Raw genomic sequence first — 25872 nt, 5'->3', positions numbered from 1 at the left:
TCGCAGGTTAACATGTGTGTCCAGAGTGTGTGTGTCTAGTGTGTGTGTGTCTAGTGTGTGACCATTGTGTGTGTGTCTAGTGTGTGTCTAGTGTGTGTGTGTGTGTATTTGTCCAGTGTGTGTGTGTCTAGTGTGTGTCTAGTGTGTGTGTGTCTAGTGTGTGTCCCTAGTGTGTGTATTTGTCCAGTGTGTGTGTGTCTAGTGTGTGTCCATTGTGTGTGTGTCTAGTGTGTGTCTAGTGTGTGTCTAGTGTGTGTGTGTCTAGTGTGTGTCTAGTGTGTGTGTGTCCAGTGTGTGTGTGTCTAGTGTGTGTGTGTCTAGTGTGTGTCTAGTGTGTGTGTGTCTAGTGTGTGTCCATTGTGTGTGTGTCTAGTGTGTGTCTAGTGTGTGTCTAGTGTGTGTGTGTCTAGTGTGTGTCTAGTGTGTGTGTGTGTCCAGTGTGTGTGTGTCTAGTGTGTGTGTTATTATTTCAGGGACACTGAAGAGTCAACATCATAAACCATAGATAGAAGCTGTTCTAGAACCTGTGATCCAGAAACTGATTTAACAGGCAGATAGAACTGGGATAGAAGCTGTGATACAGAAACTGATTTAACAGGCAGATAGAACTGGGATAGAAGCTGTGGTCCAGAAACTGATTTAACAGGCAGATAGAACTGGGATAGAAGCTGTTCTAGAACCTGTGGTCCAGAAACTGATTTAACAGGCAGATAGAACTGGGATAGAAGCTGTTCTAGAACCTGTGGTCCAGAAACTGAATTAACAGGCAGATAGAACTGGGATAGAAGCTGTTCTAGAACCTGGGATCCAGAAACTGCCTAGCAACCACTGGTTCTAGACTGGTGCCCTGAATGGCATATGTTTTTTGAAAACGCCTATATGTGTGTGTGTGTGTGTGTGTGTCCAGTGTGTGTGTCCACTATGTGTGTGTGTGAGTGTCAGTGTGTGTGTCTGTGTGTGTCCAGTGTGTGTGTGTGTGTGTGTGTGCGTGTGTGTGCACTAGAGCGTGTGTCTAATGTGTGTGTGTCCCCAATATGTGTGTATCCAGTGTGTGCATGTGTCCAATGTTTGTGTGTGTGTGTGTGTGTGCGTGTCCTGTGTGTGTGTGTGTATGTGTGTGTGTTTGTATCCAAAGTGTGTGTGTGTTTGTCTGTTTGTGTCCAGTGTGTGTGTGTCTGTGTGTGAGTGTGAGTGTGTCAATGTGTGTGTGTATCACTGGCACAGGGACACTGAGGAGTCCCAAATCCCAAAGGAATCATCATAAACCCTAAACCCTGGATAGAGGGGCTCAGTGAATGTGGAGGTGAATGTGATCAGGTGGGTCAGTGTGTCAGAGGAGGCTCTATAGAAGGACAGAGTGCCGGCTGGCCAGTCCAGATACACTCCTACTCTGTGGGAGCTGGAGGAGGGGACGTCTATGGGAGTGGGATTATTATTGTGCCAGGCAATGTAACTGTTGTCAGAGCAGAACAGACTCCAGGACTTGTCATTGTATCCAAGACAACAGTCATTAACCCCTCCTCTCCTGCTGATTCCTTTATATGTCACTCCTATAACAGCTCCCCCACTCCACTCTACCTCCCAGTAACAGCGCCCAGTCAGACCCTCTCTACACAGCACCTGTCCCCAGACCTCAAATCTCTCTGGGTGATCAGGATACGGCTGCTCCTCTCTCCTCCATGTCACCTTTCTGTTCTCCTCAGACAGAGAGAGGTGTCTGTTTACTGTGTTTAGGTCCAGTGTGAGATCACAGACATCTGATGGATGAAACCAGACACAATATTAGAAATCATCATCATTCACATTAGAATGTTAACTCACTTTTCACTAATTCATTTAATGTAGATGTTTCTAGGTATCAAAAGGAGAAGTGAAGGTAACTTGAGACTTGTTGAATGATCATATGTTATACTGTATGGTAATATAAAACACACTGATTCACATTAATTACACACACACACACACACACACCACACACACACACACACACACACACCACACCACACCACACCACACCACACCACACCACACCCACACCCACACCCACACCCACACCCACACACACATACACACACACACACACACACACACACACACACACACACACACACACACACACACACACACACACACACACACACACACACACACCACACACACCACACACATACACACACAAATCAACTCTTTGTAAACGTTGGTGTCCCTGATTTCTGCTTCTGTAGAACTACAGCTGATATTTAATATGACCAAGTCAGTAATGATGTTGGTCTTTGACTTAACTTGAATTAAGACTTATTCTTAGTCATATTCTTCACAGCAGTCAACACTCACATTTTCTAAGTCCAGGTTTCATTCTGTTCTCTCCACCATGTTCCACACTGTAGCGGTAAGCAGAAGAACAGACAGTCATTGAGGGACACACACACACACACACACACACACACACACACACACACACACAGGACACACACGCACACACACAGGACACACTGGACACACACACACAGAGGACACACTGGACACACACACACAGGTCACACTGGACACACACACACACATAGGACACACTGGACACACACACACACACATAGGTCACACTGGACACACACTGGACACACACACTGGACACACACACACACACAGGACACACTGGACACACACTGGACACACACACACACAGGACACACTGGACACACACACACAGGACACACTGGACACACACACACACAGGACACACTGGACACACACACACACACACACACAGGACACACTGGACACACACACACACACACACACACACACTGGAGATACTAACACACACACACACACACACACACACTGGTGACACACACACACACACTGGTGACACACACTCACAAACACACACACACAGACACTGGAGACACACACACACACACACACTGGTGACACACACACACACACTGGAGACACTAACACACACACACACTGGAGACACACACACACACACTGGAGACACACACACACACACACACTGGAGACACTAACACACACACACACACACACACACTGGAGACACACACACACACACACACACACACACTGGAGACACACACACACACACACACACACACTGGAGACACTAACACACACACACACACACACACACACACACACTGGTGACACACACTCACAAACACACACACACACACACACACACACACTGGTGACACACACACACACTGGTGACACACACACACACACACACACACTGGAGACACAGACACACACACTGGAGACATATAACTTTGTCTAAGTAAGTAATGGTAAGAATGTTTATCATACTTGAGTTTCTCCAGAAACCAGCCTGATAAGTCCAACATGTCTGATATGAACATTGACATAAACCCTCTACATACTTGAGTTTCTCCAGTCTGCAGTGTGGATCCTCCAGTCCAGCAGAGAGCAGTCTGACTCCTGAGTCTCCTGGGTGATTGTAGCTCAGGTCCAGCTCTCTCAGGTGTGAGGGGTTTGACTCCAGAGCTGAGACCAGAGAAGCACAGCCTTCCTCTGTGACTAGACAGCCTGACAGCCTGCAAAGAGTCAAATCATATTAAAATCACACTGATATACTTTAGTGGTGAAAATCTATATTTGTTCAACATTTTCAGATATATCAGTATATCAGTGATATTCATTTTTTCAGCATATTCAGATACATCAGTGTCCTGAAACCTTCCATATCTATTCGTAAAATAGTGTAAATATTAACAAATATTATAGTAGACTGACCAGACCAGTTTAAAAAGCAGTATCAGTCAGAAGACAGACAGTGAGGTATCAGATTTAGATTGTATTGAGTATACAGTCCACACCATATCTATTTAGACAGTGAGGTATCAGATTTAGATTGTATTGAGTATACAGTCCACAATATATATTATTGGATCTGGTGAACAGTTTTCACTTGTTGACCAACTACAGGAATACTGACCTCAGAGACTCCAGTTTACAGTGGGGATTCCCCAGTCCAGCAGAGAGCAGCTTCACTCCTGAATCCTTCAGGTCATTGTTACTCAGGTCCAGCTCTCTCAGGTGTGAGGGGTTTGACTCCAGAGCTGAGACCAGAGAAGCACAGCCTTCCTCTGTGACTCCACAGCCTGACAACCTGCAAAGAGATCATCATGACTTCACAAACACACTGCTAATTTAACACCAGTAGTGTAGAAGGACAATGGTAGATGCATTTGGTTTATTCTCTCAAACAACATATAGATTCATCGTCCGTCTCCTAGAATTGTATGGTCATATTGTTATACATATTGTTATACTAATGTGAACATCAATGAATTTATTCAATATGTTTTTCAAAATAATATATTATACATATTATAATTCATATTTTTCTCTAAACTGAATATTTCTTCCTGATGATTAGTTCTTAAATGTCATTTTATTTACTCACAGAGCAGCTCTGGAGGCTTTGACCACTGGCAGCAGCCTCAGAAGACCTTCCTCTGATCTGGAGTATTTCTTCAGGTCAAACACATCCAGCTCCTTTTCTGAAGTCAGCAACACAAAGACCAGAGCTGACCACTGTGCAGGTGACAGGTTGGGTTTTGAGAGACTTCCTGATCTCAGGTAGCTTTGGATCTCCTCCACTAGAGAATGGTCATTCAGTTCATTCAGACAGTGGAACAGATTGATGCTCCTCTCTGGAGAGAGATCCTCCCCGATCTTCTCCTTGATGTACTTGACTGTTTCTTCATGGCTCTGTGAGCTGATTCTTGTCGTTGTCAGTAGACCTCGTAAGTGCTTCTGATTGGACTCCAGTGAGAGGCCCAGAAGGAAGCGGAGGAAAAGGTCCAGGTTTCCCGTCTCACTTTGTAAGGCTTTATCCACAGCACTCTTGTAGAAAGTAACTTCAGGCTCGTCTTTTGTTTGCAGTTTGTCCATTAGATTCTCATTGTTGTTGATGAATGAGAGGAACACATATACAGCAGCCAGAAACTCCTGAATGCTCAGATGAACAAAGCAGAACACCTTGTCCTGGTACAGCCCACATTCCTCTTTAAAGAGCTGTGTGCACAATCCTGAGTACACTGAGGCTTCATTGACATCAATGCCAGCCTCTTTCAGGTCTTCTTCATAGAAAATCAGATTGCCAGTCACAAGCTGTTGAAAAGCCAGTTTTCCCAGAGACAGAATGCTCTCTTTATTCCAGTGTGGACCTGTCTCTTCTTTCCCAAGATACTTTTTATTCTTCTGTTTGGTATGAAACACCACAAGGTGTGTGTACATCTCAGTCAGAGTCTTGGGCATCTCTTCTCTCTTATGTTTCAGCATGTGTTCAAGGACTGTTGCAGAAATCCAACAGAAGACTGGAATGTGGCACATGATGTGGAGGCTCCTTGATGTCTTTATGTGTGAGATGATTCTGCTGGACAGGTCCTCATCACTGAATCTCTTCCTGAAGTACTCCTCCTTCTGTGAGTCATTGAACCCTCGTACCTCTGTCACCTGGTCAACACACCCTGAAGGGATCTTATTGGCTGCTGCAGGTCGGGTAGTTATCCAGAGGAGAGCAGAGGGAAGCAGATTTCCCCTGATGAGATTTGTCAGCAGAACATCCACTGAGGTTGACTCTGTGACGTCCCAACAGATCTTGTTCTTCTGGAAGTCTAGGGGCAGTCGGCACTCATCCAGACCATCAAAGATGAACAGAACTTTGTACTTGTCGTAGTTGGAGATTCTTGATTGTTTGGTTTCCATTGAGAAGTGATTAAGAAGTTCAATGAAAGTGTGTTTGTCCTCTTTCATCAAATTCAGCTCCCGGAAAGGGAATGAAAATACAAATTGGACATCCTGATTTGCTTTTCCTTCAGCCCAGTCCAGAATGAACTTCTGCACAGAGACTGTTTTTCCAATGCCAGCGACTCCCTTTGTCAGCACAGTTCTGATAGGTTTGTCTTGTCCAGTTAAGGGTTTGAAGATGTCGTTACATTTGATTGCAGTCTCTGGTCTTGCTTGTTTCCTGGTTGTTGTCTCAATCTGTCTCAGCTCATGTTCATTATTGACCTCTCCTGTTCCACCCTCTGTGATGTAGAGCTCTGTGTAGATGTTATTGAGAAGTGTTGGGTTTCCTTGTTTAGCGATCCCCTCAAATACACATTGAAACTTCTTCTTTAGATTAGATTTGAGTTCACGTTGGCAAATCACAGCAAGCTCATCTGAATGAAGAAATAACACCGAGGATATTAATATTACGTCTGTTTTAATGTCTACAGTATTGAAGGACTGTTATAAAGTTGTAAATTATAATAATTTATTCTCTTAACTGACTGTATAAATGTGTAAAAGTTTTCATAATGCATTACAGACTGGTGTGACTGATTATATTATTATTGATGGTATTATTAATGTCGTCTCTCTTTCTCTCTCTCTAATTTAATCACCACAACACATCCCTGCTGCTACTTGATGAGGTCACTAGGTGTTGTGTGAAGGCTGCTACAATATCATTGAGTTACACACCTACTTTAGCTGTACTTTAGCTACAGCTTTTAAATGTTATAAAACACCATTCAACATGAGGCAGACAGATCTTACATTTCTCCAGTGTGTCAGCAAGCTCCTTCTGGTTCATTTTCCTCAGGATGTGCAGTGTGATCTTCAGAGCCCCCTCTCTGGCACTGCTCTCCTGCTTCTCATCATCAGCATCCACCACTTCCTTATCCTGCTTCTGACTCTCAAAGCCTCCTGGGAGTTCTGGACTAAGAATCCTCTTGAACATCTTCAGCTCGTTCTTCACAAATGTCATAATATTCTCTTCAAGCACCTGAAATAAATCAAGTAAATAAGTTAAGCAAGAGAATAAATGCTTTCTCATTAACACATTAATGAATGATTGACAGATCAACTTTGCTTGAGGTAAACAAAAACAAATGTACATAACAGGACCACATACACTGAATATGGAGGCCAGGTCTGTTTGATGACTCTGGGAAGACTGACCACTGAGAATCTCTGACTCTGATCTCTCCTGTTGGTTTCTGTGGACAAAACATGAGATTACATCTCCTCATCCAGGGAGTACACACACACACACACACACACACACACACACACACACACACACACACACGCACACATACACACACACACACACACACGCACACACACGGAGGGAATGTTGTGTTTGTTTAATATTGTTTAGGACTATGCAAATGGACAAAAGGATGAGCCTATGGATTATGAAAACAACAACAATAAATGGGAAAATGGGAGAGGAGAAATGACTAGAGACAGTGTTGTTTAACTCACTGACCAGGACCCCTGAGTTCTTCTTACCTTTGTTCAGTAGAAAAGTCTCCCTCTCTAAACACTATAGGATGACCCATAGACCAGTCACTCTTCATGGACACACAGCTGGGAACAGGGGAGGCTGGTCTCTCCTGCTTGATTGGACTTCAACACAACAGAGACAAACATTACATCTCTCATCTACTCTGAGCTCAGATGGGGAAACATAAGAAGAGTTTCACAAATAGAACTGACTTCCAGACGTTAGTTAACGCGCGAGCAGTGTGTCATTTAGCGTCGCGAACGTTGAAGAAATTATGTTTATAAGTTATGTTTTTTTCAGAGACAAATAATCATGTTTTTTCTAAATTATTTCTATCTGTCTCACTCTCAGAGAAATCAGTAGTACTGCTAGGTTTTACACAGTAATAATACATATCTGCTAGGTTTTACACAGTAATAATATATATCTGCCTCACCCTCAGAGAAATCAGTAGTACTGCTAGGTTTTATACAGTAATAATATATATCTGCTAGGTTTTACACAGTAATAATATATATCTGCCTCACTCTCAGAGAAATCAGTAGTACTGCTAGGTTTTACACAGTAATAATATATATCTGCCTCACTCTCAGAGAAATCAGTAGTACTGCTAGGTTTTACACAGTAATAATATATATCTGCCTCACTCTCAGAGAAATCAGTAGTACTGCTAGGTTTTACACAGTAATAATATATATCTGTCTCACTCTCAGAGAAATCAGTAGTACTGCTAGGTTTTACACAGTAATAATATATATCTGCTAGGTTTTACACAGTAATAATATATATCTGCTAGGTTTTACACAGTAATAATATATATCTGCTACACAGTCAAATGTAACAAATAAATACATGTTTAATAAGGAATGTTTAACGTTTAATGTTTAACATAACTATATAAATGATACACTTTTAACATCAATATTTAAATATTTTAATATAATAATTCAATACAGTAATATGAGTTCTGTATGTAAAACACTTATATTTGACATTTTATTCATTTAGTATTTGTAGCCATAGGGGATAATAGAAGCTGATTCGTGGTCAGTATTGTGAAATAATTCTAATGTAAAGAACATATTTGAATGGAGAAAGCTGATCTGAGAGCAGAGCTCCCTTTCTTTCCATCCTATCAGTATTGATACAGGCTCCACCAGACGTGATACCTTGTAGTGCTGCTGATCCAGTTTCTGCTGGTCTGCCTGAGGATATGAACTCTGACCTGTTCACCAGACGTGATACCTTGTAGTGCTGCTGATCCAGTTTCTACTGGTCTGCCTGAGGATATGAACTCTGACCTGTTCACCAGACGTGATACCTTGTAGTGCTGCTGATCCAGTTTCTACTGGTCTACCTGAGGATATGAACTCTGACCTGTTCACCAGACGTGATACCTTGTTGTGCTGCTGATCCAGTTTCTACTGGTCTACCTGAGGATATGAACTCTGACCTGTTCACCAGACGTGTTACCTTGTTGTGCTGCTGGTCCAGTTTCTGCTGGTCTGCCTGAGGATATGAACTCTGACCTGTTCACCAGACGTGATACCTTGTTGTGCTGCTGATCCAGTTTCTACTGGTCTGCCTGAGGATATGAACTCTGACCTGTTCACCAGACGTGTTACCTTGTTGTGCTGCTGGTCCAGTTTCTGCTGGTCTGCCTGAGGATATGAACTCTGACCTGTTCACCAGACGTGTTACCTTGTTGTGCTGCTGATCCAGTTCCTGCTGGTCTGCCTCCGGCTATGGAACCCTGACGTGTTCACAGGACGTGCTACGTTGTCCTTGTGACTTGTAAATAAAAATAAGGAAATAGCAACACAAAATAACAAGAATGCGACTATAAGGAGCACCAGTACTGTGTCAATGTGTAGGGTACCAGGTAGTTGAGGTAATAATGAGACTATAAGGAGAACCAGTACTGAGTCAATGTGCAGGGTACCAGGTAGTTGAGGTAATAATGAGACTATAAGGAGAACCAGTACTGAGTCAATGTGCAGGCTACCAGGTAGTTGAGGTAATAATGAGACTATAAGGAGTACCACCAGTACTGAGTCAATGTGCAGGGTACCAGGTAGTTGAGGTAATAATGAGACTATAAGGAGAACCAGTACTGAGTCAATGTGTAGGGCTACCAGGTAGTTGAGGTAATAATGAGACTATAAGGAGTACCAGTACTGAGTCAATGTGCAGGGTACCAGGTAGTTGAGGTAATAATGAGACTATAAGGAGAACCAGTACTGAGTCAATGTGCAGGGTACCAGGTAGTTGAGGTAATAATGAGCCTATAAGGAGTACCAGTACTGAGTCAATGTGCAGGGTACCAGGTAGTTGAGGTAATAATGAGACTATAAGGAGTACCAGTACTGAGTCAATGTGTAGGGCTACCAGGTAGTTGAGGTAATAATGAGACTATAATTGAGATAATATGTACATGTAGGTAGAGGTAAAAGTGACTAGAAAATCAGGATAGAGATTACCACTCCTCATCCAGGGAGTGCACAAACACACACACACACACAGACACACACACACACACACACACACACACACACACACACACACACACACACACACACACACACACAGGGAGGGAATGTTGTGTTTGTTTAATATTGTTTTAGGACTATGGAAATGGACAAAATGATGAGCCTATGGATTATGAAAACAACAACAATAAATGGGAAAATGGGAGAGGAGAAATGACTAGAGACAGTGTTGTTTAACTCACTGACCAGGACCCATGAGTTCTTCTTACCTTGGTTCAGTAGAAAAGTCTCCCTCTCTAAAGTTTATAGGTTGAATCGTAGACCGGTCACTCTTCATGGACACACAGCTGGGAACAGGGGAGGCTGGTCTCTCCTGCTTGATTGGACTTCAACACAACAGAGACAAACATTACATCTCTCATCTACTCTGAGCTCAGATGGGGAAACATAAGAAGAGTTTCACAAATAGAACTGACTTCCAGACGTTAGTTAATGGCGCGAGCAGTGTGTCATTTTTAATAACGAAATTAATTTGGCGACGCGAGCGTTGTAGTCAGTCTGTCAGCCCCGCTAAAAGGCTGGTGTCGTTACTCTGCCTTCTCCGGGGGATGTTGAGGTAAATTTACTAACCGGGAGGGTTGAATGATGTAATTTATTGGAGGGCTGGAAGACGCACTCTCGAGGTTGTTTACTCACAATATCAGATATTAAGATGATTTTTATAATGAATGTAAACTGAGGTTGAGGTTCTGACTAGTGATTATTTACCCGGGGTTCAATACCTGCTATTGTTACTATTTATTTAGGTTTAAACACTAAAGTTACCGTCCATCTAGTGAAGAGAGGAGAACCGGACAGAGGTAGCCAGCATCCGTCAACGAGAGAGGGAGAAGCCTCACCGGGATTTAACAGATGGAAGAAACAACCGGGGAGCTCCATCGGTCCAGAAGAAATGCAGACAGCCGGTGATGATGTAGTGGTAGCTATGGTAACTAGGATGCTGCTGGTAGAGTAGCTAGCTAGCTTACCGAGCTGTACCGACTAGCTAGGATAACTAGGATGCTGCTGGTAGAGTAGCTAGCTAGCTTACCGAGCTGTACCGACTAGCTAGGATAACTAGGATGCTGCTGATAGAGTAGCTAGCTAGCTTACCGAGCTGTACCGACTAGCTAGGATAACTAGGATGCTGCAGGTAGAGTAGCTTGCTAACTTACCGAGCTGTACCGACTAGCTAGCAGGTCGTGCGTCTGTCTCTCGTCTCGATGATGAATCCGGTGAACCACAAATTGAAACAAGGATAGAGAGTGAAAAGGATCTGGCTACACTCATACTGTCCCTGACCGTAAAGAAAAAAGCAAATTGAACAATAAACTTCGGTGTTTCAACACTGTAACAAACTACGTCGTTATTCCCCAAGATCACCTCAGTCCACTCTGCGCGTAACCGGCTTGGCGCCACACCGAACGGGAACGCGGACTGTTCTGTACGGGGACGCGGACTGTCCTGTACGGGGACGCGGACTGTTCTGTACAGGGACGCGGACAGTTCTGTACGGGGACGCGGACTGTTCTGTACGGGGACGCGGACAGTTCCAGAACGCGGACATGATCAGTGCAACACAATCAACTAAACCCAGTCTTTACAGTGGGTTACATTAGTAATATTCATTTTGGATTATTATGTAAAACAAAAATTCTATGTTTTTCTATAACAATATGTTGAGATCTGGGACCATGTTCACACAGTGTCTCAGAGTAGAACATTGGCCATATAAGTGCTGAGAATAAAGACATTTTACACTTATGGGTATAAGTGGGTGGGTAACTATGCATGAAGTCTCTAGTCCCACCTAGTCGGCAGATATTTAGGACACCTCGTGAGCTGTCCTAAGTAGTTAAGAGTTAACAGCAGCTGTCCTAAGTAGTTAAGAGTTAACAGCAGCTGTCCTAAGTAGTTAAGAGTTAACAGCAGCTGTCCTAAGTAGTTAAGAGTTAACAGCAGCTGTCCTAAGTAGTTAAGAGTTAACAGCAGCTGTCCTAAGTAGTTAAGAGTTAACAGCAGCTGTCCTAAGTAGTTAAGAGTTAACAGCAGCTGTCCTAAGTAGTTAAGAGTTAACAGCAGCTGTCCTAAGTAGTTAAGAGTTAACAGCAGGTGTCTTGATAATACTATAGAATAATGCAGTGAGTCAGTGGTTCCTGCACCACATGTAATTGCTTTGTAGTAGTTAAAATAATGTTTTATATTTCTGTATGATCAATCGATAAATAATGTAGACCTACATGCAACAGTATGTCTTGTGCTTTTGGCAATGCTTTATGTATAATAATGATGTATAACAAGTGATATCCTGTATGTCTGTGGTGGCAGGTAGCCTTGTGGTTAGAGTGTAGAGGCGGCAGGTAGCCTTGTGGTTAGAGTGTAGAGGCGGCAGGTAGCCTCGTGGTTAGAGTGTAGAGGCGGCAGGTAGCCTCGTGGTTAGAGTGTAGAGGTGGCAGGTAGCCTCGTGGTTAGAGTGTAGAGGCGGCAGGTAGCCTCGTGGTTAGAGTGTCGAGGTGGCAGGAAGCCTCGTGGTTAGAGTGTAGAGGTGGCAGGTAGCCTCGTGGTTTGAGTGTTGGGCCAGTAACCGAAAGGTTGCTAGATCGAATCCCTGAGCTGACAAGGTAAATATCTGCCCCTGAACAAGGCAGTTAACCACTGTTCCTAGGCAGCCATTGTAAATAACATCTGCTAACCATGTGTATGTAACCAATAACATCTGCTAACCATGTGTATGTAACTAATAACATCTGTTAACCATGTGACTAATAACATCTGCTAACCCTGTGTATGTGACCAATAACATCTGCTAACCATGTGTATGTAACTAATAACATCTGTTAACCATGTGACTAATAACATCTGCTAACCCTGTGTATGTGACTAATAACATCTGCTAACCCTGTGTATGTGACCAATAACATCTGCTAACCATGTGTATGTGAGCAATAACATCTGCTAACCATGTGTATGTGACCAATAACATCTGCTAACCCTGTGTATGTGACCAATAACATCTGCTAACCATGTGTATGTGACCAATAACATCTGCTAACCCTGTGTATGTGACCAATAACATCTGCTAACCCTGTGTATGTGACCAATAACATCTGCTAACCCTGTGTATGTGACCAATAACATCTGCTAACCATGTGTATGTGACCAATAACATCTGCTAACCATGTGTATGTGACCAATAACATCTGCTAACCATGTGTATGTGACCAATAACATCTGCTAACCCTGTGTATGTAACCAATAACATCTGCTAACCCTGTGTATGTGACCAATAACATCTGCTAACCCTGTGTATGGGACCAATAACATCTGCTAACCCTGTGTATGTGACCAATAACATCTGCTAACCATGTGTATGTGACCAATAACATCTGCTAAACATGTGTATGTGACCAATAACATCTGCTAACCATGTGTATGGGACCAATAACATCTGCTAACCATGTGTATGTGACTAATAACATCTGCTAACCATGTGTATGTGACCAATAACATCTGCTAACCCTGTGTATGTGACCAATAACATCTGCTAACCCTGTGTATGGGACCAATAACATCTGCTAACCATGTGTATGTCACCAATAACATCTGCTAACCCTGTGTATGTGACTAATAACATCTGCTAACCATGTGTATGTGACCAATAACATCTGCTAACCATGTGTATGTCACCAATAACATCTGCTAACCATGTGTATGTGACTAATAACATCTGCTAACCATGTGTATGTGACCAATAACATCTGCTAACCCTGTGTATGTGACCAATAACATCTGCTAACCCTGTGTATGGGACCAATAACATCTGCTAACCATGTGTATGTGACCAATAACATCTGCTAACCCTGTGTATGGGACCAATAACATCTGCTAACCATGTGTATGTGACCAATAACATCTGCTAACCATGTGTATGTCACCAATAACATCTGCTAACCATGTGTATGTGACCAATAACATCTGCTAACCATGTGTATGTGACCAATAACATCTGCCAACCATGTGTATGTAACCAATAACATCTGCTAACCATGTGTATGTGACCAATAACATCTGCTAACCCTGTGTATGTGACTAATAACATCTGCTAACCATGTGTATGTGACCAATAACATCTGCTAACCCTGTGTATGTGACCAATAACATCTGCTAACCCTGTGTATGGGACCAATAACATCTGCTAACCCTGTGTATGTGACCAATAACATCTGCTAACCCTGTGTATGTGACCAATAACATCTGCTAACCCTGTGTATGTGACCAATAACATCTGCTAACCATGTGTATGTGACCAATAACATCTGCTAACCCTGTGTATGTGACCAATAACATCTGCTAACCATGTGTATGTCACCAATAACATCTGCTAACCCTGTGTATGTGACCAATAACATCTGCTAACCCTGTGTATGTGACCAATAACATCTGCTAACCATGTGTATGTGACCAATAACATCTGCTAACCCTGTGTATGTGACCAATAACATCTGCTAACCCTGTGTATGTGACCAATAACATCTGCTAACCCTGTGTATGTGACCAATAACATCTGCTAACCATGTGTATGTGACCAATAACATCTGCTAACCATGTGTATGTGACCAATAACATCTGCTAACCCTGTGTATGTGACCAATAACATCTGCTAACCCTGTGTATGTGACCAATAACATCTGCTAACCATGTGTATGTGACCAATAACATCTGCTAAACATGTGTATGTGACTAATAACATCTGCTAACCCTGTGTATGTGACCAATAACATCTGCTAACCCTGTGTATGTGACCAATAACATCTGCTAACCCTGTGTATGTGACCAATAACATCTGCTAACCATGTGTATGTGACCAATAACATCTGCTAACCCTGTGTATGTGACCAATAACATCTGCTAACCCTGTGTATGTGACCAATAACATCTGCTAACCATGTGTATGTGACCAATAACATCTGCTAAACATGTGTATGTGACTAATAACATCTGCTAACCCTGTGTATGTGACCAATAACATCTGCTAACCCTGTGTATGTGACCAATAACATCTGCTAACCATGTGACCAATTTGATTTATATCTGGGACTAAGTTTGTTTATGTGTTGGCTTCATGTTCTGTGTTTGTAAACTCCAGCTCAGATGATTGAGCTTAAAGTATCTGTCCAGTGTTTACAGGTTTATATGAAATCTGACCTAAAATGTTTTCAAATATGAGTGAAATAGTTTTCCTTCTAATAATTGGTAATTAAGTTATTAATTTGTCATTTTATTTCACCTTTATTTAACCAGGTTGGCCTATTAAGAACAAGTTCTCATTTACAACTGCGACCTGGCCAAGATAAAGCAAAGCTGTGCCACAAAAACAACTTAGAGTTCCACATGGGATTAGCAAACGGACAGTCAGTAACACAATAGAAAGGGATTAGCAAACGGACAGTCGGTAACACAATAGAAAGGGATTAGCAAACGGACAGTTGGTTTTTTACTCTGTGGTTAGATACCTGGTATATACCAGGAGTATTTACTCTGTGGTTAGATACCTGGTATATACCAGGAGTATTTACTCTGTGGTTAGATACCTGGTATATACCAGGAGTATTTACTCTGTGGTTAGATACCTGGTATTTACTCTGTGGTTAGATACCTGGTATATACCAGGAGTATTTACTCTGTGTAATCTACCACCTGCCTCAGACCACTAGAACACCTGAGTAATCTAACACCTGTCTCAGACCACTAGAACAGCTGAGTAATCTAACACCTGTCTCAGACCACTAGAACAGCTGAGTAATCTAACACCTGTCTCAGACCACTAGAACAGCTGAGTAATCTAACACCTGTCTCAGACCACTAGAACAGCTGAGTAATCTAACACCTGCCTCAGACCACTAGAACAGCTGAGTAATCTAACACCTGCCTCAGACCACTAGAACAGCTGAGTAATCTAACACCTGTCTCAGACTACTAGAACAGCTGAGTAATCTAACACCTGTCTCAGACCACTAGAACAGCTGAGTAATCTAACACCTCAGACCACTAGAACAGCTGAGTAATCTAACACCTGTCTCAGACCACTAGAACAGCTGAGTAATCTAACACCTCAGACCACTAGAACAGCTGAGTAATCTAACACCTGTCTCAGACCACTAGAACAGCTGAGTAATCTAACACCTGTCTCAGACCACTAGAACAGCTGAGTAATCTAACACCTGTCTCAGACCACTAGAACAGCTGAGTAATCTAACACCTGCCTCAGACCACTAGAACAGCTGAGTAATCTAACACCTGTCTCTGACCACTAGAACAGCTGAGTAATCTAACACCTGTCTCAGACCACTAGAACAGCTGAGTAATCTAACACCTGCCTCAGACCACTAGAACAGCTGAGTAATCTAACACCTGTCTCAGACCACTAGAACAGCTGAGTAATCTAACACCTGTCTCAGACCACTAGAACAGCTGAGTAATCTAACACCTGTCTCAGACCACTAGAACAGCTGAGTAATCTAACACCTGCCTCAGACCACTAGAACAGCTGAGTAATCTAACACCTGCCTCAGACCACTAGAACAGCTGAGTAATCTAACACCTGTCTCTGACCACTAGAACAGCTGAGTAATCTAACACCTGTCTCAGACCACTAGAACAGCTGAGTAATCTAACACCTGCCTCAGACCACTAGAACAGCTGAGTAATCTAACACCTGCCTCAGACCACTAGAACAGCTGAGTAATCTAACACCTGTCTCAGACCACTAGAACAGCTGAGTAATCTAACACCTGCCTCAGACCACTAGAACAGCTGAGTAATCTAACACCTGTCTCAGACCACTAGAACAGCTGAGTAATCTAACACCTGTCAAAGACCACTAGAACAGCTGAGTAATCTAACACCTGCCTCAGACCACTAGAACAGCTGAGTAATCTAACACCTGCCTCAGACCACTAGAACAGCTGAGTAATCTAACACCTGTCTCAGACCACTAGAACAGCTGAGTAATCTAACACCTGTCTCAGACCACTAGAACAGCTGAGTAATCTAACACCTGCCTCAGACCACTAGAACAGCTGAGTAATCTAACACCTGTCTCAGACCACTAGAACAGCTGAGTAATCTAACACCTGCCTCAGACCACTAGAACAGCTGAGTGAGTCGTTAGATTATTTTTTGCCCTTCCGCATGACTTTATACACAGAAGATAGAATCACACATAGAATTACATGGTTTATCAGTCTCTCTGTGACACCGATAAATTCCGAACAAAGTTGACAATGTCTTTGCAATTGATTCAAACAAGGGACTTCTACAAATTTGCTTCAAATGAAAACCAAGATGACTGCATTAAACTATGAACTTTTGGCTTTAGGCCTATTTCAATCATATTGTTCAATATATTGAGTTCTATTTTGCTACTTGTAGGCTACTCTGTAATTTGTCTCAATATATTTAATGATGTGTATCCTAACATGAACACAATGTCAAATCTGGGATTTACTGCATTTTAATTGGGTAAGCATTAGACTAATCCTCCTCAATACTTGAAGCCATAGGTGATAATAGAAGCTGATCTGTGGTCAGTATTGTGCCATAATTATAATGTTAAGGAAATATTTGAATGGAGAAAGCTGATCTGAGAGCAGTGCTCCCTTTCTTTCTATACTATCAGTATTGATACATGATCCGGACGTGATACCTTGTTGTGCTGCTGATCCAGTTTCTACTGGTTTGCCTGATGATATGGGACTCTGCCCTGTTCACCAGACGTGCTACGTTGCCCTTAAACCTTGGAAATAGTAACACAAAATAAAAATAATGAGACTATAAGGAGAACCAGTACTGAGTCAATGTACAGGGGTACCAGGTAGTTGAGGTAATAATGAGACTATAAGGAGAACCAGTACTGAGTCAATGTGCAGGGTACCAGGTAGTTGAGGTAATAATGAGACTATAAGGAGTACCAGTACTGAGTCAATGTGCAGGGGTACCAGGTAGTTGAGGTAATAATGAGACTATAAGGAGAACCAGTACTGAGTCAATGTGTAGGGCTACCAGGTAGTTGAGGTAATAATGAGGCTATAAGGAGAACCAGTACTGAGTCAATGTGCAGGGTACCAGGTAGTTGAGGTAATAATGAGGCTATAAGGAGAACCAGTACTGAGTCAATGTGCAGGGTACCAGGTAGTTGAGGTAATAATGAGACTATAAGGAGTACCAGTACTGAGTCAATGTGCAGGGTACCAGGTAGTTGAGGTAATAATGAGGCTATAAGGAGAACCAGTACTGAGTCAATGTTGTGTTTGTTTAATATTGTTTTAGGACTATGAAAATGGACAAAATGATGAGCCTATTGATTATGAAAACAACAACAATAAATGGGAAAATGGGAGAGGAGAAATGACTAGAGACAGTGTTGTTTAACTCACTGACCAGGACCCATGAGTTCTTCTTACCTTGGTTCAGTAGAAAAGTCTCCCTCTCTAAACACTATAGGATGATTCATAGACCAGTCACTCTTCATGGACACACAGCTGGGAACAGGGGAGGCTGGTCTCTCCTGCTTGATTGGACTTCAACACAACAGAGACAAACATTACATCTCTCAACTACTCTGAGCTCAGATGGGGAAACATAAGAGTTTCATTCCATAACGCTATATATCACTTTTCAGAAATGTTCGTAAATGAACTTTTATTGTTTAAAGAAGTTAAGTTTATGTTAAGTTGTGTTTTTTTGCTAAATGAGGAGATGCCACGTGGGTACCTGCTTCTATAAACCAATGAGGAGATGCAGCGCGACCTGCGTCACAAATAGAACTGACTTCTCGACGCTCGTTGGCGCGCGAGAGCAGTGTGTCATTTTTAATAACGAAATTCATTTAGCGACGCGAGCGTTGTAGGCAGTCTGTCAGCCCCGCTAAAAGGCTGGTGTCGTTACTCTGCCTTCTCCGGGGGATGTTGAGGTAAATTTACTAACCGGGAGGGTTGAATGATGTAATTTATTGGAGGGCTGGAAGACGCACTCTCGAGGTTGTTTACTCACAACATCAGATATTAAGATGATTTTTATAATGAATGTCTACTGAGGATGAGGTTCTGACTAGTGATTATTTACCCGGGGTTCAATACCTGCTATTGAGGCGTCCTGAAAATAATATTCAAAAGTTCGGTCCTTGGACACAGAGGGTTTAAACACTAAAGTTACCGTTCATCTAGTGAAGAGAGGAGAACCGGACAGAGGTAGCCAGCATCCGTCAACGAGAGAGGGAGAAGCCTCACCGGGATTTAACAGGTGGAAGAAACAACCGGGGAGCTCCATCGGTCCACAAGAAATGCAGACAGCCGGTGATGATGTAGTGGTAGCTATGGTAACTAGGATGCTGCTGGTAGAGTAGCTAGCTAGCTTACCGAGCTGTACCGACTGATGATGTAGTGGTAGCTATGATAACTAGGATGCTGCTGGTAGAGTAGCTAGCTAGCTTACCGAGCTGTACCGACTAGCTAGGATAACTAGGATGCTGCTGGTAGAGTAGCTAGCTAGCTTACCGAGCTGTACCGACTAGCTAGGATAACTAGGATGCTGCTGGTAGAGCAGCTAGCTAGCTTACCGAGCTGTACTGACTGGCTAGCAGGTCGTTTCTGTCCCTCATCTCGATGATGACGAATCCGGTGAACAACAAAATGAAACAAGGACAGAGAGTGAAAAGGATCTGGCTACACTCATACTGTCCCTGACCGTAAAGAAAAAAGCAAATTGAACAATAAACTTCGGCGTCTCAACACTGTAACAAACTCCGTCGTTATTCCCCAAGATCACCTCAGTCCACTCTGCGCGTAACCGGACAATCTCCTTGGCGCCACACCGAACGTGGACGCGGACAGTTCTGTACGGCGACGCGGACAGTTCTGTACGGGGACGCAGACAGTTCTGTACGGCGACGCGGACAGTTCTGTACGGGGACGCGGACAGTTCTGTACGGGGACGCGGACAGTTATGTACAGGGACGCGGACAGTTCTGTACGGGGACGCAGACAGTTCTGTACGGGGACGCAGACAGTTCTGTACGGGGACGCAGACAGTTCTGTACGGCGACGCGGACAGTTCTGTACGGGGACGCGGACAGTTATGTACAGGGACGCGGACAGTTCTGTACGGGGACGCGGACAGTTCTGTACGGGGACAGTTCTGTACGGGGACGCGGACAGTTCTGTACGGGGACGCGGACATGAGCAGTGCAACACAATCAACTAAACCCAGTCTTTACAGTGGGTTACATTAGTAATATTCTTTTATTATTATTATGTAAATCATAAAACATTTTCAGTTTTTTTATAACAATATGTTGAGATCTGGGTCCATATCGCCAAAGTGTCTCAGAGTAGAACATTGGTCGTATAAGTGCTGAGAATAAAGACCTCGTGAGCTGTCCTAAGTAGTTAAGAGTTAACAGCAGGTGTCCTAAGTAGTTAAGAGTTAACAGCAGCTGTCCTAAGTAGTTAAGAGTTAACAGCAGGTGTTCTAAGTAGTTAAGAGTTAACAGCAGGTGTCCTAAGTAGTTAAGAGTTAACAGCAGGTGTTCTAAGTAGTTAAGAGTTAACAGCAGGTGTCCTAAGTAGTTAAGAGTTAACAGCAGGTGTCCTAAGTAGTTAAGAGTTAACAGCAGGTGTCCTAAGTAGTTAAGAGTTAACAGCAGGTGTCCTAAGTAGTTAAGAGTTAACAGCAGCTGTCCTAAGTAGTTAAGAGTTAACAGCAGGTGTTCTAAGTAGTTAAGAGTTAACAGCAGGTGTCCTAAGTAGTTAAGAGTTAACAGCAGCTGTCCTAAGTAGTTAAGAGTTAACAGCAGGTGTCCTAAGTAGTTAAGAGTTAACAGCAGGTGTCCTAAGTAGTTAAGAGTTAACAGCAGGTGTCCTAAGTAGTTAAGAGTTAACAGCAGGTCCTAAGTAGTTAAGAGTTAACAGCAGGTGTCCTAAGTAGTTAAGAGTTAACAGCAGGTGTCCTAAGTAGTTAAGAGTTAACAGCAGGTGTCTTGATAATACTATAGAATAATGCAGTGAGTCAGTGGTTCCTGAGCCACATGTAATTGCTTTGGAGAAGTTAAAATAATGTTTTATATTTCTATATGATCAATCCATTAATAATGTAGACCTACATGCAACAGTATGTCTTGTGCTTTTGGCAATGATTTATGTATAATAATTGTAATAAGTCATACCATGTATGTCTGCACAGCATTGTGTCTACATTTTGGCTTATTATCTCAGGTTTTCGCCCAGCGGATAAGGAATTGGTGCTGTGGCCAAAAGGTGTCTGGTTCAAATCCCGGGCCAGGAAAAAATCACCAGAAGTGATCTGATGACTGGAAGGCTGCTTGATTCCCATCCTCTAAACATTAACCTTCTGTTGATCAGAACTCTAGAGGTTCTTCTTCACTGAACCAAATATATATAATGTTTTAGTGGTTCCATATATTAATGAAGTGATAGAAGCCTTTTTGGTTCTAGAAGGAACCTTCTGTTCTAAGAGTGTATAATAATAAACACGTTGTTCTTCTGATGATTTAATTATCTCCATCATGTTATTTCAGGTTCTCCCTTTGGAGCACAACATCATGTTGTTAAATAATAATCCTAAATTGTGCATGGCTATAAATTGGGCAATTGAAGGTATCTGGGGCGTAATATGTGTTCGATGAAAATGAACATTGTTGCAACGTTGTAGGCAACATTATTGGCAAGGGACTTGATGCCTACTATGCCAAAGATATTTAGAGATGTTAAAGGGGTGTGAAGAGAGTGTTGATATAACGGTAATATTGTCAAAATTCTGCTTGTAACAAAAAAAATATGCATTCAATTATATTAGGCAATAATTAAGAGTTCATTATATTATTCCATTCCATTATATCAGATCAAGTTGTCGTGTCATGTGAAAATCCTATCAAATGTCTAACATTGCAACGAGTACAGTCAGGGTTCCGTGGAACCCCAGCAGTACCTCCACAGACCCCGGATTGAGAACCCCTGCAGTACCTCCACAGACCCCGGATTGAGAACCCCTGATTTAGCAGATGCTCTTATCCAGAGCTATTTACAGTAAGTGCATTCACCTTAAGATAGCTATTGATTTTGGAAACAAACTTAATAAATTCTTCATAAAATTGTCATCTTACCTCTTAGCTTTGGTGTCATGTCCCCCAGAGAGATGCATTTTAGAGGAAGGGCCCCCCTCCTCTCTCTCCCCAGAGAGACTCATTTTAGAGACAGGGCCCCCCTCCTCTCTCTCCCCAGAGAGACTCATTTTAGAGCACTGACCCCTAAACAGAGATACAACATGTTGGTTCTGGTTAACACAGTGACAACTAAACAGAGATCCAGCATGTTGGTTGTGGTTAACACAGTGACAACTAAACAGAGATCCAGCATGTTGGTTGTGGTTAACACAGTGACAACTAAACAGAGATCCAACATGTTGGTTGTGGTTAACACAGTGACAACTAAACAGAGATCCAACATGTTGGTTGTGGTTAACACAGTGACAACTAAACAGAGATCCAACATGTTGGTTGTGGTTAACACAGTGACAACTAAACAGAGATCCAACATGTTGGTTGTGGTTAACACAGTGACAACTAAACAGAGATCCAACATGTTGGTTGTGGTTAACACAGTGACAACTAAACAGAGATCCAACATGTTGGTTGTGGTTAACACAGTGACAACTAAACAGAGATCCAACATGTTGGTTGTGGTTAACACAGTGACAACTAAACAGAGATCCAACATGTTGGTTGTGGTTAACACAGTGACAACTAAACAGAGATCCAACATGTTGGTTGTGGTTAACACAGTGACAACTAAACAGAGATCCAACATGTTGGTTGTGGTTAACACAGTGACAACTAAACAGAGATCCAGCATGTTGGTTGTGTTTAACACAGTGACAACTAAACAGAGATCCAACATGTTGGTTGTGGTTAACACAGTGACAACTAAACAGAGATCCAACATGTTGGTTGTGGTTAACACAGTGACAACTAAACAGAGATCCAACATGTTGGTTGTGGTTAACACAGTGTCAACTAAACAGAGATCCATCATGTTGGTTGTGGTTAACACAGTGACAACTAAACAGAGATCCAACATGTTGGTTGTGGTTAACACAGTGACAACTAAACAGAGATCCAACATGTTGGTTGTGGTTAACACAGTGACAACTAAACAGAGATCCAACATGTTGGTTGTGGTTAACACAGTGACAACTAAACAGAGATCCAACATGTTGGTTGTGGTTAACACAGTGACAACTAAACAGAGATCCAACATGTTGGTTGTGTTTAACACAGTGACAACTAAACAGAGATCCAACATGTTGGTTGTGGTTAACACAGTGACAACTAAACAGAGATCCAACATGTTGGTTGTGGTTAACACAGTGACAACTAAACAGAGATCCAACATGTTGGTTGTGGTTAACACAGTGACAACTAAACAGAGATCCAACATGTTGGTTGTGGTTAACACAGTGACAACTAAACAGAGATCCAACATGTTGGTTGTGGTTAACACAGTGACAACTAAACAGAGATCCAACATGTTGGTTGTGGTTAACACAGTGACAACTAAACAGAGATCCAACATGTTGGTTGTGTTTAACACAGTGACAACTAAACAGAGATCCAACATGTTGGTTGTGGTTAACACAGTGACAACTAAACAGAGATCCAACATGTTGGTTGTGGTTAACACAGTGACAACTAAACAGAGATCCAACATGTTGGTTGTGGTTAACACAGTGACAACTAAACAGAGATCCAACATGTTGGTTGTGGTTAACACAGTGACAACTAAACAGAGATCCAGCATGTTAGTTGTGGTTAACACAGTGACAACTAAACAGAGATCCAACATGTTGGTTGTGGTTAACACAGTGACAACTAAACAGAGATCCAGCATGTTAGTTGTGGTTAACACAGTGACAACTAAACAGAGATCCAACATGGTGGTTGTGGTTAACACAGTGACAACTAAACAGAGATCCAACATGTTGGTTGTGGTTAACACAGTGACAACTAAACAGAGATCCAACATGTTGGTTGTGGTTAACACAGTGACAACTAAACAGAGATCCATCATGTTGGTTGTGGTTAACACAGTGACAACTAAACAGAGATCCATCATGTTGGTTGTGGTTAACACAGTGACAACTAATTATTGAAGGTCAATTGTTCTATTTGATGCATTATCTCTCAGAAATAAAACATTTACTAACAGACACATCCAAACAGTCAGGTGATTTAATTAATAGATAACTAATAAAAATAATACCAATATAAAAATAGTAATATTATTAATAATTATAACGTGTCACTTTCTCTTTTAATAATTTCTCTCATTCTAGTGTGTTGCTTTGTTCACCAGGTATGATATTATGATGCTGTTACTGAATTCATTGTAATTTTGAAAACAACAAATATTCAGATATTCTGAAAGAATATTTACATTTGTAAAAATATACAAATTGTAAAATAACCGCGATATACGAATATATGAACAGCATGTTTTTTAATGTGACTTGACTACACCCAGTTAGCGCCATTTAGTATGATTGAACTGTCACGTAGCTGTCCCAGGTGAAATGGACTGTTACATCTGAGTGTTTTACTTCACTATACTAAAATAACAACATACATTTAATTTCCGTACACACTTGACAATAATCCCAATCATTTTACCTTGTAGCCTGAATTCATAACCAGAACATGTCAAGTCATTGAGATATTTTCCGTTGTGCTGAGAGATCACCTTCCTGATGACAAGTCTCTCTGTATCTATGTTCTAGGTACAGTTGATCTTTGGATGCAATAATATCTGGTCAAAGTCTAGTGACACAACACCATAGTATATCATAACCATAACAGCAGTTTAACCTTTGGCCAGTAAAGGCCATGGCATATTATAGTATGTAGAATCATTATGATTGATCCAGGTTCATATTATAAATGTAGAATCATTATGATGATCCAGGTTCATACTATAACATGTAGAATCATTATGATGATCCAGGTTCATACTTTAACATGTAGAATCATTATGATGATCCAGGTTCATATTATAACATGTAGAATCATTATAATGATCCAGGTTCATATTATAACATGTAGAATCATTATGATGATCCAGGTTCATACTATAACATGTAGAATCATTATGATGATCCAGGTTCATACTATAACATGTAGAATCATTATGATGATCCAGGTTCATACTATAACATGTAGAATCATTATGATGATCCAGGTTCAACATATCTCTGACTTTGAAGTATACAATTTGGTCCCACATTTTTGACACCCTCAAACAAACTTTTGGTTAGTTTACTGACTCAGATCTGTCTAAACCAACTCTTAGTTTACTGACTCAGATCTGTCTAAACCAACTCTTAGTTTACTGACTCAGATCTGTCTAAACCAACTCTTAGTATCCTGATTCAGATCTGTCTAAACCAACTCTTAGTTTTTCTGACTCAGATCTGTCTAAACCAACTCTTAGTTTACTGACTCAGATCTGTCTAAACCAACTCTTAGTATCCTGATTCAGATCTGTCTAAACCAACTCTTAGTTTACTGACTCAGATCTGTCTAAACCAACTCTTAGTATCCTGATTCAGATCTGTCTAAACCAACTCTTAGTTTACTGACTCAGATCTGTCTAAACCAACTCTTAGTTTACTGACTCAGATCTGTCTAAACCAACTCTTAGTTTACTGACTCAGATCTGTCTAAACCAACTCTTAGTATCCTGATTCAGATCTGTCTAAACCAACTCTTAGTTTACTGACTCAGATCTGTCTAAACCAACTCTTAGTTTACTGACTCAGATCTGTCTAAACCAACTCTTAGTATCCTGATTCAGATCTGTCTAAACCAACTCTTAGTTTACTGACTCAGATCTGTCTAAACCAACTCTTAGTTTACTGACTCAGATCTGTCTAAACCAACTCTTAGTTTAC

At 41.8% G+C, this 25872-nt stretch overlaps 1 protein-coding gene across 1 annotated transcript; it reads right to left on the bottom strand.

The window, feature by feature from the left end:
• Positions 1-1136: 1136 nt before the first annotated feature.
• On the bottom strand, positions 1137-24685 carry LOC116370069 (NLR family CARD domain-containing protein 3-like). Its single transcript, XM_031819667.1, has 12 exons — positions 24596-24685; positions 22034-22177; positions 18318-18434; positions 17561-17650; positions 10086-10202; positions 9029-9118; positions 7333-7449; positions 6950-7034; positions 6592-6820; positions 4448-6212; positions 3991-4150; positions 1137-1746 (listed from the first exon to the last, which is right to left on the bottom strand). Exons 2-12 carry the CDS (start codon positions 22159-22161, stop codon positions 1213-1215), a joined length of 3432 nt encoding a protein of 1143 aa, XP_031675527.1. The 5' UTR covers positions 22162-22177; positions 24596-24685; the 3' UTR covers positions 1137-1212.
• Positions 24686-25872: the final 1187 nt, after the last annotated feature.

The sequence above is a fragment of the Oncorhynchus kisutch genome, unplaced genomic scaffold, assembly GCF_002021735.2.
Source record: "Oncorhynchus kisutch isolate 150728-3 unplaced genomic scaffold, Okis_V2 scaffold2442, whole genome shotgun sequence".
NCBI lineage: Eukaryota > Metazoa > Chordata > Actinopteri > Salmoniformes > Salmonidae > Oncorhynchus > Oncorhynchus kisutch.
Note: the sequence above shows the minus strand (reverse complement) of the source record. Positions and strands in the feature narration are given on the sequence as shown.